This window comes from Mirounga leonina, unplaced genomic scaffold, assembly GCF_011800145.1.
Source record: "Mirounga leonina isolate KUSES-001 unplaced genomic scaffold, KU_Mleo_1.0 Mir_125, whole genome shotgun sequence".
In the NCBI taxonomy this organism is placed as follows: domain Eukaryota; kingdom Metazoa; phylum Chordata; class Mammalia; order Carnivora; family Phocidae; genus Mirounga; species Mirounga leonina.
The window spans coordinates 45,019,859-45,033,937 of record NW_023270305.1 but is presented as its reverse complement, the minus strand read 5'-3'; the positions used below and the strand labels follow the sequence as shown (position 1 = coordinate 45,033,937).

The following is a 14,079-nucleotide window of genomic DNA, read 5'->3' as shown; positions in this document are numbered from 1 at the left end:
CAACTGTGAGGATGGTGTTGAGGGTCAGATGACATATATTTGTGTAGGACAAAGGACAGACTGGGGAAAATGTTTACAGTACAGGATATACGAAGAGCTCTTACAAATTAATAAGAACAAAATGAACAAAGAACATCAGAAAAAAAAAAAAGGCAAAGGACATAAACAACACAAATCCCAGGAAAAAAAGTGGCCAGTAAACACTGTCCTATCTACAGCTTCTGATCTGGGCTGGGTGGAGAAGTGGAGGGAAAATTACTCTCATTCACTGCTGATCAAAATAAAATTTGTATAGCATTCTCAGAGGCTAGTTTAGAAATATGCACCAAAAGCCTTAAAAGACAATTTTTTGATTTAACAAATAATCTTCTAGAGGTTATTGTAAAGAAACCATAAAAGATATTATGCAATGACAGCCAAAGTTCCAATAAGAAATAAATTTATGATGTTAGAAAAACTGCTAACACACCTAAATACATTCACGAAGATAGCTGTGACCCTAAAAGGTTAAATGCCACTAATAGACACCAAAATGGCATCCCTGTGCTACTTCTTAATGGTGAGATTATGGGGATTTTAACTTTCTTCTCTATGCTTTTCTATAAATTACTGACTTTTATGTAATAAATATGTACAATTTTCTAATTTTAAGAAATTTTAGTTGAAGTATAGTTGACTATGTATAATTTTTATTAATAAAGGAGAAAGTTTTTTACTATTGCTTCTTTAATTTAAAAAAAGGTCTAATTTAAAAAGATATCTTCCTCTCCCTGTAAACACACACACACACGCACACACACACACACACAGAAACACAGCTCAGTAGAATCTTGGATAGAGGATAGAACATCTAATTTTTAGAATTCTTCAAGTCATTCCAAAGATCTAAGCAATTACAAGCGATTAACAGAGTGATGTTCTTAAATTTAGAAATATTTGCTTAAAGCATGTGTGTGAACTAGAGAGAACAAATCCTGTATATTACTGACACATCATTCTGTCATTTTAATTCAGAATGATTCTAGAGATTTCTTTTTCCCTAGCTTTTATATTGGAAATCTTCTGAATAAAAGAAAATACACAAGATTTGGGGCTTACTGGTGTGCCAGGCTTATCTGTGCAGCAGTTGAAACTGTGGAGGTAACGACTGTGAGCCCTGTGTTTCAGGCACCTGCTATACTAACCGGTTCCGGCGGAAAACGAGGGAGTGGCAAAAGCATCACCTTGAGCTGGTTGAAAGCCTGGGATCAAACTCTCAGCGGAGCCTCCAAGCTTCTCAGGATGTTTCCCTGGAGGGACAAAACACCACTCAGTTCATCCCAGCAGAATCCCATGATGCACACACACAGGCAGGTGGTGGAGGGCACCTTCTGAACCGAATTCTAGACTTGACTCCTTTTACCGCCTTACGGCAACACCTTGGACATTCGCAGGTCCTTGTCTAATCATTGCAATAACTGAGACAACAGCTGAGAAAAGGAAGTTGTGAGAATCAAAGACAGCACATCGGTTTTGCAAGATGGAAGGAGTTCCGGAGACTGAGTGCACAACGATGTGTATGTAGTTAACACTACTGAACTCTATATTTGACAATGGTTAAGAAGTTCATGTTTATGTTATGTTTACTGAACACAATTTTTAAAAAGATTTTATTTACTTATTTGAGAGAGAGAGAGAGAATGAGCAGGGGGGTGGGGGAGGGAGAAGCACTCTCCCCCCTAAGCAGGGAGCCCAACACGGGGCTTGATCCCAGGACCCTGGGATTATGACCTGAGTGGGGTTAAGGCAGACACTTAACCCACTAAGCCACCCAGGCGCCTGTATATTTATCACAATTAAAATTTTTTTCAAATAAATAAATAAATAAGCAACAAAAGAGATGGCTGGAGCTAAAGCCCAAAACCTCAAGCACATTACTCAGGCATAATGTCTCCAGTCCTTACTTTGAGTCTATTTGTTTTGATATAATTCTACTGAGTTTGCCAATCTGTTTTCCATGTTGGAAACAGTTCAGGAGAGCACATGAGAAGGGGGTGTGGAGGAAACGGCAGGAGTGAGAAGTGACCAGGGACAGGCACAATGGCAGCAGTTTAATGTGACAGAAGAGAGACAGAAAATTATGAAAAATAGACACAAAAATTTTAAAACCTGGGAGTCTCTTAATCAAGTGCAAAAATACTAGCGTTTTCAATAGCCCACGAAGGTATTTCTGTTTATTCTAGAACAGTAACTGGCATACATAACAATGAAATAATTTGACAATGAGTTAGCTGTCTGTCAGAGTTAAGTCCTATACCCTATCTTTTGTTTAAAACAATAGGAAAGTAATATAAAAAAATTTTTTTAAGACTTAATTTATTTATTTGACAGATAGAGACATAGCAAGAGAGGGAACACAAGCAGAGGGAGAAGCAGGCTTCCTGACGAGCACGGAGCCCGATGTGCAGCTCGATCCCAGGACCCTGGGACCATGACATGAGCCGAAGGCAGATGCTTAATGACTGAGCCACCCAGGCACCCCCTAAGTAATACAAATTTTTAAAAGATATCTATAAAATAATAAAGTTAAAAGAGATTAACAAAAGTTAGAAGAGTAAAGTTAAAAGATATGGCCAAAGTTCGTATCATTCACTCATTTCTGATCATTCCTTTACCCTGTGCTCTTGTCTAATGCCGAGGTACTCTTTTTGAAGAATTTTTCCAGGGCATGTTGTTGTTTTCCAAAGTGTGCATGTGTGTCTGTGTGTATGAGTCCCACCTTTCAAAATAAGACTGTGGGTTTGTTTTGTTTTGTTTTGTTTTGTTTTGTTTTAGGTAGGCTCCACACCCAGTGTGGAGTCCAACGCGGGGCTTGAATTCATGATCCTGAGATCAAGACCTGAGTTGAGATCAAGAGCTGGACGTTTAACCGACCGAGCCACTAAGGTGCTCTTAGACTGTGGGTTTGTTTTTTGTTTTTTGTTTTTATTTGACAGAGAGATTCACAGCGAGAGAGGGAACAGAAGCAGGGGGAGTGGGAGAGGGAGAAGTAGGCTTCCCGCTGAGCAGGGAGCCCAATGCAGGGCTCGATCCCAGGACCCCAGGATCATGACCTGAGCTGAAGGCAGACGCTTAACGACTGAGCCACCCAGGTGCCCCAAGACTGTGGGTTTTTGAGAGTAGAAATGGTACCTTCTATTTATTTGATCACTTCTCTACAGTCAGTCACAGTACTACAGAACTCTGACCATAATCAAAGATTCAAAGTTCATGTGAGGGCACACTCTCTCCTAGGTAAGCAGTTATAACTTTCTGGCATAGGACAAGAAAACCATTACACTCCTCCAAGGAATGACCATGCTTGACAGTATCATCCTGACTATGCTACCAAATCTTTGCTAATACTGTCCCACTCCTTACCGCCACCCACAACTGGCCAGGAGTTCCTGTGGATGAAAAGACCGTCAGTGCTCTAGTAAACATTCAAAGCAATTTGCACTCAAACTTCAAATCAAGCCTCTGAGGGAAGGAAAGACCCAACCCTACATTTTCACATGCATACCCCTCTAGAGTTAGGGTTTAAGAATCACAGAAGGACACCAACTGCTCACCTTCCCCCAGCTTGGCAAAGTCCTTGTTCAGCAGTTCCTCAGCTGTGAGTTTGGAGAAATTGTCATCATCGAAGGGATTCCACGTAGAACCTTCTGAAGCATTATAAACGTTTTGCTGGGAGGTCCGAGGAGAGCCTGATGGAGTGGTGGTTGCAGACCTAGGTAGGTTCCCACCCCCACGAAATGAAAAAAGTTGAAAAAGGGTCAATCTACTTTCTCTTTGTTTTGAGATCAAATTGTTTTCTGAGTCAAACCATTATTTTCTGCAGTGGTTTTCTAAAAGGGCTTTCCAAGGCAACTGGACAGTTTTCACAGATACTTTTATCACTGTGTGAAATAAATGTCTCCCTTTCCTTCACGATCCACTATCTCCCACTACTTCTTTAATCTTTTGCTTAGATTTTTGGTCTCATCAGCAAGTCCTTTCAATCCAGAATCCCAAAGCAGCCTCTTCTTAGGCTTGTGACTCCTGTGACGCCAACCCACCCTAACCTCTAATAACTGACCCCGGTGCAGCTGGGACTGATGCCTTTTCAGGCTGCCTCCCAGCGGTCAGGATCTAGCATGCATAGAATGAAGGGCCGCCATGAGTGGTCACCACCACAGGTAAGGAGAAATAAACACAGTTATCACTACCTTGTGTTTCTAGGTATTATTACCTAATTTTCTTCTGAAGTCTCTCTTGATGCCCTTTGCATTTAACTAACAACTTAAAGATTTTTAACTTTAGAGTCCACGGTTCCAAAAAAGCTGAGGGTCCAAAATTGCATTTACCTAGCACTCACTGCAATCTACTTTATTTCAGGCACAGAGCCGGTCACTGGATTTACAATGGTTAAGACATGGTCCTTGTCTTGCAGGAATTTGCAGGCTAGGTCAGCTGGATATACAAATAAATATATATAATATAATATAATATAATAATATAATATAAAGTGATACATCTCCAAAAAGGTTCAGACAAATTTATATATGACACCCAAGGAGCCAAAGAAAAAGTAACCGCTGACATGGATCTTGATGACTAAATAAGCATTTCTTAGGTAGACAAGGAGGAGAGTGGTAGTTCAGGGAGAGGGCATAGGATGAACAACGTGCTCATAAAGACAGAGAATGACAAATCCACAAATGTGATACAATGGCCTTTGGTCTGTTAACCAATGAGTTCAGATATTATCCCTTTGGCAACGGGGAGCCAATGAAAGATTTTCATCATGGAGAGGGTTGGTCAGACTAAGATTTTAAAAAATACTCCGCAGAACACAGAATGGATGAGAGAATGGAAACAATAAAGCAAGTATGAAATTATTCCTTAAGATCAGTATGGTCTAGGTACCACAGGCAACTTCAGTTTCTTAATAAACACAGACACATACGTACCTTCATATACATGTACCCATACATATCTACATACAGATGCAGAGAATTACACAGTAGTGGCCCACAGCAGCCCTGGCCCACAAAAGTGAAAAAGAGAAAGGGGAAGCACCACATACTTGGACTTATTGAGGCTGGCCTCAGCTGCAGCTGCCTGGAGCAGCTGGGTTGATTTGCTGGCAGGGACCCCAAAGACTGCGCTGTGGGTTACGTCACTGAGAATCCGTCTGTGCCCAGCACGTTGGGTCTTGGGGGATGATGGAGGAGTGAGAGATCCGAGTTTCTGCCCCTGGACGGCAGGAGGTGGGGTTGTTTGAACCTTTGGCTGTTGTCTTACTGGGGCTTGAATCTGCTAGGGAAAAAAAAAAAATGGCAAGTGTTCCCAAAAGAAGGGAAAGGAAAAACAAATAAACAGATAAGCATAATAAAAAATGCCATGTGAGAGCTAACATGGGGCTCAAGTGGCTGATTTTACCAATAACACCCAGAAAGAAAAAACAGTTTTTGACAATCTGAGCTATAACTTTGGGACTGATGGCATGGTATTTATCTGCTGTTTATACATAAATTTCAATCTTCATCAGTAATAATATACAGAGCAACCATACACAATACAGCCCAGTGCATAAGATTGCAGAAGCTATTTCTAACTCCAAAAATCAAGAATGTATCCTACAGGACCACTTTCTGCTTCTGGGGTCACACTCATTCAGAATGCCTCCAAAGAGGAGCTTTAAGCAATCTACTACCACAGAAGGCACACCTCCAGCTAAAATACATTTGAGCTGAACAATTTCTGCTAAGAGATCCCTGACTCTGACATATCTCAGACTACTGGTTGGGAATAAGTTAGGATTCCATTGTAATTCATAAATGGTAGTGCTTTTTGTTTTGTTTTGTTATTAAGGCTCTTTATTTCACTGATAAGATGGGTCCACAAGATTCTATTTCTGTGGCTCCCCTGAGAAAATGTATAGCATTGGGGCAGTGGGATTAACTTGTTCCTACCTTCAGTTTGGAAATGGCACTGAAGAACCAGGTAGAGAATGTAAGAAGAAATAAAAAATTTGAAAAGCCCTTGATGATAATTGATCTAATAACACAAGGACTCTTGAGATTTGGGCCATTTTCAGAAGGCAGAACAAACTGTCACCACAGAAAAACAAATAGGTAGGAACATCCTTGTGGCCACGTGGTTAGACGTCAAGCATCAGACACAATCTACAAAGTGCTACGTCAGGAAGATGAACAAAAAATAGCATTAAGAAGACCACCTAATGCTTTAATTCTGTCAGTTCAGAAACAAAATGATTCAGAATATTAAAGGCCTATCCCTTCCCTCCAGTCCCTCGTTTCAGACTAAGACGTCCCTCCGTGCTGCAGCTCAGCTCTCACATTTGGTGCCTTTGAAGGTAGGTCCTGGGAGAGAAAGGAAACCAGAGGGGCCAGCTACTTGCGTCAGGATGCTGACAGCCTGAGATTTTCTGTCCCTGTATTGACGCACACTGGATTCTACTGAGGCAGGTTATGTGCACGTATGAGAACACAACCACTCACCAACTGAACGAATGATACAGTACAAGGCTCCAACATCACTCAGGTTAAGGTCAGAGGGTAAAGACGCTGAGGCATCTCTGAGGGAGAAGCAGAGTGCCCTGGGAAGACCAGCGCTCCGGCCCCACAACTTCCTTCAGGGGCCCAGGGCTGCACCTGCAACAGCCAACCTAGAGCTAGTACCCACAGAGACCACCATGGCTTTAGGGGCAGAACTAGATTAGCTTATTTCTTGGAGTTTAAGACATTCATTGCTTTGAGAAGGGTATGCTTCACTGGTGAGTTCCTTTATTTTGAAGAGTCCAGACTACTTGGAAAACATTTTCTCTTCCTCTCACCTATCCCCAATGCAGCATACTGAGGAACAGACACTTCATGAGGACCCCCTACCCTATCACAGCAATCTACTAATACAAAACCACTCCAATCCATTCAGCTATTCCTCACAATGACCATGTCAGGCAGACAGTTTTATTTCCATTTCAAATCTAAGAATATGAGAGTCAAAAGGGACCTTAGAGAGCGCAGATCCCAACTCCCTCGCTTCAGAGGAGCTGAGACCAAGGCCCCCTGAGGCTAAGTGCTCACTCAAGGTCAGAGTCAATTGGGACAGAATCCATGTCTCCTGATTACTGCTCAGGACTCTCTTTTCTTCACTATCATGTCTCCTCCAAAGATGGGATTAGGAAGGGAAAGTGGGGGACAGACAAACCACAGTGGGAGGAGAATCAAAGTAGACTCAGATGTCTGTCTTGCTAGAGACTGTTTTAAAGAACAATATATACATAATTATGAAAGGAGTATAGTCGGACCAGGAATGTAAGAATATACACAAAAGGGGGAAAAAAACACCCAGACTTCCATCTCACTATCCTAATACAACTGTTTTTATCTTTTTGGTATCTTATATTTAAATCCCTTTTCAAGTACATACTTTTCCCATAATTTCAACATTATCTCATGAGTGTTTCACATTGTTGTACAAACTCTATAACCATGACTTTTAATGGCTGCACAGTTGGGTTTTTGAACAATTAGGTTACTTTGATTCTTTTGGCTGTTACTAATAAAATTATAATAAACATCTATGGCATACTGCCATTTTCCTCTTGTAAATTACTGCTTTAAGATGGCAATTCCTTACATTCACTCACTTGCTTCTCTAGGTAAGTCCTGACAAGGGTCACCAGAGAAAGGGATGGGTCAAATTTGGGAAGCTCTCTGGCTCCTGGCTGAAGCAAGTTCTGCTCCTGTTCCTTCTCCATCCCCTCAACCAACTATCCTGGAGCAAAATGCCCAAAGTATGTTTTCAGCCAAGGAACATGGAGAAGGTTTATAATTCATTCCCAAGAGAGGGACAGCAAAGGGGAACCTCATAAGAAATGTGGTCAATGACTGTTGATCATTTCATCTCCCTGGATGAACATTTGTTATTATTATCCTTAAACACAGATCAGGATTCTTTGGTTATTTCCCCAGCTCTGCTGCTATCAGTCTGTGTGTCTTGGGTAATCCCTTTCTAGCCTGGGGCCTAGTTTCCAACAAGGGGACTAAACTAGATAATTATGATCTCAACTACCTACATCGTATAATAATTTTTTAGAGTTTTTTTTTTTTTAAGATTTTATTCATTTGAGAGAGAGAGCGAGCAGGGGGGGAGGCAGAGGGAGAAGGAGACTCCCCACCGAGCAGGGAACAGGGAGCCCGACACAGGACTCGATCCCAGGACCCTGGGACCAGGACCCGAGCCGAAGGCAGACGCCTAACGACTGAGCCACCCAGTCGCCCCCATATCATAATTTTTTTTTTAAACTCCATTAATAAGAGGAACTTTCTTTTCTTTTTTTTTTTTTTTAAAGATTTTATTTATTTATTTATTTGACAGAGAGAGAGCGAGAGCAGGAACAAGAGGAACTTTCGTTTGTGTTAAAAATACAGAGAGTAGCTGTCTACCACATGCCTGCAGGAAGACTGAGTTGTTTCAGAAACGAAGGTGTAAAGACACTGAACACACACTTAGCTGAGGCTCAAAGAAGACAATCTATTTACGGCACTGCTTCCTTTTGAAGGGATGGTTTTCTGATTTAAGATGGGCGACAAAACTCTATTAGAAATCAATCCTCAGAAAGACGGTTTCTTACTTTTCCTTCATTTGTTTAGTAGTTGGACTTCCCTGGGAATAAGAGAGTAGCTGTGATACTCTATTGGCCGGATATGTACAAAGCCTTTTCTATCACTATGATATTTTCTTCACTATCACTCAGAAATATGTGAGTACAGAATTAAGAGCACTTAGTAGAGGCCAGACACAACGTGCCTGGGGATGGTGAAGCTGTAAAGATCAATCAGGAGAGGAGTAAGGCGTTCTGACGCTGTAGTCAGCCAGTATCTAGAAGTGGAAACATGCCCAATTTCTGAACTGACAAGACGGCTCAAACAGCACTCAGATGCTCTGGTGCCCGGAGGATCGGGTTACGGTAAATGGTCCCAGCGCGGAGGCCCCTGAAGGCCGCTACATGGTAGACTTAAATGAGGTAATGTTGTCCAAGACCAAGGATAAATAAAAACCCTGTCAGGACTCAGGGTAAAGGTGGGAGCCCACGCAAGCCTCCAGAGACTGGAAAGGCCACAATGGTCAACCTGGCCCTTGAAGGCAAAGGGATGCGCTCTAATCCCACCGAGGTCCTTGACTGCTCAACACCGGCACGGACAGAGACCGTGAACAGCTCTTTCTGCCAGTCTCATTTTAAGAGTGATACATAAGAATGCTCATCTTCACCACTAGCCTAGAATCATTTTTGTTAAACCTCTACCTTCTAGAGAATACCTCATCCTGACCTCGGGCATAATTAGAAAAAAAATCAAGTACTTTAACCACCACGGGCCGGGGAAGCAGCCGAACGCAGGGCCCCGCCCGGGCTGCTGCCGCCCCTCTCCCGCGCTCTGGCCAGCCCCCCCTGCGCGCCCCCCGCCCCGCGCCCTCCCGCGCCCCTCGCTCCACGCCCTCACCGCCGGCTCCTGGGCCGCGGGCGCCGGCGGGGCTGCAGCGGGCGGCGCCTGGGGCTGCTGTCCGGCCACCGCGGCGGTCTTCTGCTGCAAGGCGGCCTGCTGAGTCAGCAGCTGTTGTTGGTGCACGCTCGCGGCCAGCTGCGGCGGCTGCTGCTGGTAGAAGTTCTGTGTCAGCGGCGGCTGCGAGCTGCCTTGCGACACCACCGGGAACTGGGCGAGGGCCGGCTGCTGGGCGGCTGGGTGTGCTGCCTGAAACTGAGCATGAGAAGCGCAAAAAGGAGGAGGGGAAGAAAGCCGGTCTCGGGACAGATGTCCACAAAAGACCAAGGTCTCAGGAATAACCAAGCCCAGTCTGAAGCCAAAGGCAAGGGCGGGCAGAAGTCCCGTGGCCTGGCCTCACAACTCCCGAGGGGACCCTCAGGGCATGGACGTGAACCTGACAGCACCTGACAGGGCCAGGCTGCCTCCTGGCCCCCGGCCCGGCTTCGGGTGGGTTTCTATGGCAAGCCTGCGGGCTTCCGTTCCACTGGGCACCTTGTGGTTCCCCATGCTGGAGTGTAGCAGAAGCTAATAAATGATCTCCCAATCACAGAAGTAATCCCTCTTGTAAAGGGATTTGGCAGCAGCCAAGATTAAAATGCTTTGCTCCATGAACAGGATGAAGCAGTGACACTGAAAATCACCTAAGTGCTAAGCCAGCTATAAAGAGTCCGTTCAGGCCCTTCTGAAAATTATTTCTCTGTAGCTCCATCTTATTAACAGTCCCACCTTTAAACATTCAAAATGTTCTGTATACCACACTTACTGATATTTTATCTTGTATTGGTAACCGATTCTTTCAAGTTCTCAATATTCTCTTATAAACTGCCTACGGATAGGGATACTTTTTATCCGTCTGTCTACACCCCCCCCCCCCCCCCCGCCAAGGACCATGTGACACACACACACACACACACACACAGGTCAAACAAGGGCCTACTGATGAACAAAAGTCAAGCTCTTGTCTTTGAATATCCCAAACACTGTTACTTAGTTGTAGAGTTAACTGAGAGGACACTGTCGGCCTCCTGGGGCAAAGTTAAAGGGTTAGCAAAGAAGCAGATGTCAATAAATAGCTGCCTATTTAGAACTGCAAAATGCTGGAAATGACCAAATGTTTATCAACAGGGACACTAATTGAATAAGCCATGCTATGTATCCTTAAAAGAGAATACTCTCAAGTTGTAAACAGGAATGAGGGCTCCCTCTATTATTACAGGATGGAGGGGGCAGAATTCTGCAGATTTAACTTTGAAACTCTGTAAATGTTTTATATTTTCATACAACAAAATTAACCCCAAATTTGGCAATAACTATAAATCAAAAGCAAAATGAAACAAATAAACCTGTGTATCAAATTGATAGCCAAACTCTCCAGAAAATAATGAGCAAAACATTCTAAGAATGAAAAAGGCAAAGAAATCTTAACCTGTTTCCAGTACTCGTGTTGGCACTATTGTCTTGAAATTATAAAGCAATTAAGTGATTATGTTAATGTTGTTAGGAATCAGGATTTTCAGATTAGAAAAATACAAATATAAAATCCAAGGAGTTAAGCAAAAATCCTATAATTACAATTCTGAATTATGAATATAAATTTAGATTCGTGGTGTATATTAACAAAAGAAACAAAATATCTTTCGCAAGTATCCACTGAAAAGGCTTAAAAACAAATAACTGATTCATTAGCAAATGAGTATCTTTAGCACCAAACTGTGGTCTCTAAATACCATTTTTAAAAGGAAATGGAGCTCCTTCAGAGAAATGGCTGTTTCCAGGTCAAGGGCAGAGTAAGCCCAGAGCAGCCTGTTACAATAAATAGCAAGGAGGGACACCTGGGTAGCTCAGTCGGTTAAGCAGCTGCCTTCAGCCCGGGTCATGATCCCAGGGTCCTGGGAACGAGTCCCACATCGGGCTCCTTGCTCAGCAGGGAGCCTGCTTCTCCCTCTCTCTCCCTCTGCTTGTGCTCTCTCTGTCAAATAAATAAAATCTTTAAAAATAAATAAATAAATAGCAAGGAAACCATAAAGATGGCTGGGTCACCACCAAAAGACCCAGGAGCCAGTCTGAAGAGAATTCCACTGGCCAAAGCTGAGGCAATTTAAGCATCAAAAAAAAAATTTTAAAAAGGCAATGTCTGGAAACATTACAAATACGTTTAAATCCCTGAATTCACGATGATACTAAAACAAAACAAATCAAAAACCTCTGTTCACCTTTAGATGACACTAAGAACAAACCCATTCTGAAAACTGGTAAACACAGGTGAAGAATCAAGCGCTTTTTCTGCCTTTTCTATATAAACAGTACCTCAGGGTCATCAAATAGTTGAGAAAAATTCTTCACAGAAAAATTCCAGCCCCTAAGTGAATTAGGGATGTTGACATCCCTAATGAGTGAAGGGACTTAGGAAATGATCAGCAGTTGCTGCTAAACTGATCAGGGACACTGAATGAATGGATCAGACAGACAACACCAAACTCACGGACTGATCTTCATATTGATAAAAGATAGGACAACCAGACTTTATACGCCTCCTGAAGTGATACAACCAGAAGAACAAAGAACTATTCCAACTGAATCGAATTTTGACCAAGCCTCAAAAAACTACCAGTTTACACAGGGGATGGAAGAACATATTAAATGACCGCAGGGATGCAATCAGCCAAATCCAGAAGGTGGAAAATTCTACAGGACAAATGACCCAGTTTCTTCAAAAAATTAAATGCCAAAGGGGAAAGAAAGAGGGAGAGGGCACTATGAATAAAAGGGGACTTAAAAGATACGTCAATCATTATAAAATGAGTATGTTCAGAGTAAAAAATGTAGAAAAAATATGAATAGATAATGGAGGAAGAAAGATTCACAGCTAAATATAACATGTGGGCCTTGTTTGGAACCTGATTCGAACAAGCCACCTGAAATTATGAGACATCAGGAAGAGTTAAACATTACTGGATATTTTTTTTTAAGATTTTTTATTTTTTATTTGACAGAGAGAGAGCGAGCACAAGCAGGGGGAGTGGCAGGCAGAGGGAGAGGGAGAAGCAGACTCCCCGCTGAGCAGGGAGCCCGATGGGGGGGATCCCAGGACCCCAGGATCATGACCTGAGCTGAAGGCAGACCTTAACTGTCTGAGCCACCCAGGCGCCCCAGGATATTTTATAATAAGAAGAAATTATTATTTTTAGTATGGTAATGGTGCAATTGTGTTAGGAAAAAAAAGAGAGAGAGAGAGAAGAGAAAAAGCGTCCCTAAAAATAGCTCCCTTGCTGAGGTTCCTCCATCAGGTGAAGAGTTCCCCATGGCCCAGGAAAGGGGTGTGAGTGGCCCAGTGATGCATCCACTGCGCAGTGCTTCCCAGTATGCAGCGCTGGGAGAAGCAATGAGGCGATGTGGAGTGGCTCCCTGTCTCCCAAGGGCTCCCCGAGGAAGATGCCTGTACCTACTGGGCCTTTCCGCAGCGCCGCCTCAGATACGGCAAGCAAGGGTCAGACTGAACACTTTACCTGCTGGGCCTGGGCCTGCTGCTGCTGCTGCTGGTAAAACGTGCCCGCGGGCTGCTGGGCAGGTGGCGGCTGCTGCTGGGGCGGTTGCTGCGGCGGCGGCGGCGGCGGCGGCTGCTGGAGGAAGAGTTGCGGCTGGTGCTGGGGCGTGGCCTGGGCCGCAGTGGGCAGAGCCTGGACGGCGGTGGGCGGCGTCTGCTGTGGGGTGGGTGGAGCCTGGGGCTGCTTGGGCTGAGACTGGGGTAGAGGCTGGCTGGGTTGGGGCTGGGTTTTTGGCTGGGGAACACTGGCTAAAAGACCAGGCTGATTGCTGGATCCTGTAATGAGAATAAATTCCATATAAGGGCTCAAAACTCTTCCAGATGAAAATGGCTTGCTTTCTCTTGCCAAGGAACTAAAGAGGGGGTGATAAAAGGACAGATAATCCCAAGAGCCATGTGCTTCTGTCTTTGCATCTTCTTGCTAAACTATGTGCTTCATGTTTTTCAAAACAAGGTTCAGGAACAAGGTTCAGTGCTTGCCTCCTTCAGAAAGCCCCCCTTTATTCAGCATCCCATTTAGTCAATTATTCCTTTAGTCAGCACCCGAGTACCTACATATTCAACTGGTCTTTGATGCTACTGCATTCAAATACAATCTGCACTAATGCTTTAGGACAAAAGCATTCTTTGATGTTTTACATATAAGTTACACGACCCCAATCTAGATGCCTGGCTATAAGTAGATGACCACCAAATTCACCAAAAGCAGCTTCCTGGTAGGGGAAGTGATGACTAAATTCAGTTACTTGATCATTTGGGTCCTCTAAACTAAGTCATCTCATTAGAACCGGAATACCAAAACATGGAGTGGTAACGGATAGTTTCAGAAGACAGAGCATTAAAGAAACAATGCCCCTATGTCAAAAAGAAGAGAATCTTGTTTCTTTAAAGGCCAGAGAAGAATATGAAATAAAAAGGAAGGCATGGGATGAATGGACCAAGCCACAAAATCAGGGCCAAGAC

The 14,079-nt window shown here is 43.5% G+C and overlaps 1 protein-coding gene across 1 annotated transcript in view; it reads right to left on the bottom strand.

The window, feature by feature from the left end:
- Window positions 1-14,079, bottom strand: part of LOC118008016 (AP2-associated protein kinase 1-like) — a 169,170-nt gene that overhangs the window by 35,288 nt on the left and 119,803 nt on the right. Inside the window, exons 12-16 of the mRNA XM_035001382.1 lie at window positions 13,079-13,392; window positions 9,531-9,785; window positions 5,087-5,316; window positions 3,591-3,766; window positions 1,185-1,289 (exon numbers count right to left, since the gene is read on the bottom strand). Of these exons, the coding sequence (XP_034857273.1) occupies window positions 1,185-1,289; window positions 3,591-3,766; window positions 5,087-5,316; window positions 9,531-9,785; window positions 13,079-13,392 (1,080 nt within the window). The remainder of the gene's footprint in view (window positions 1-1,184; window positions 1,290-3,590; window positions 3,767-5,086; window positions 5,317-9,530; window positions 9,786-13,078; window positions 13,393-14,079) is intronic.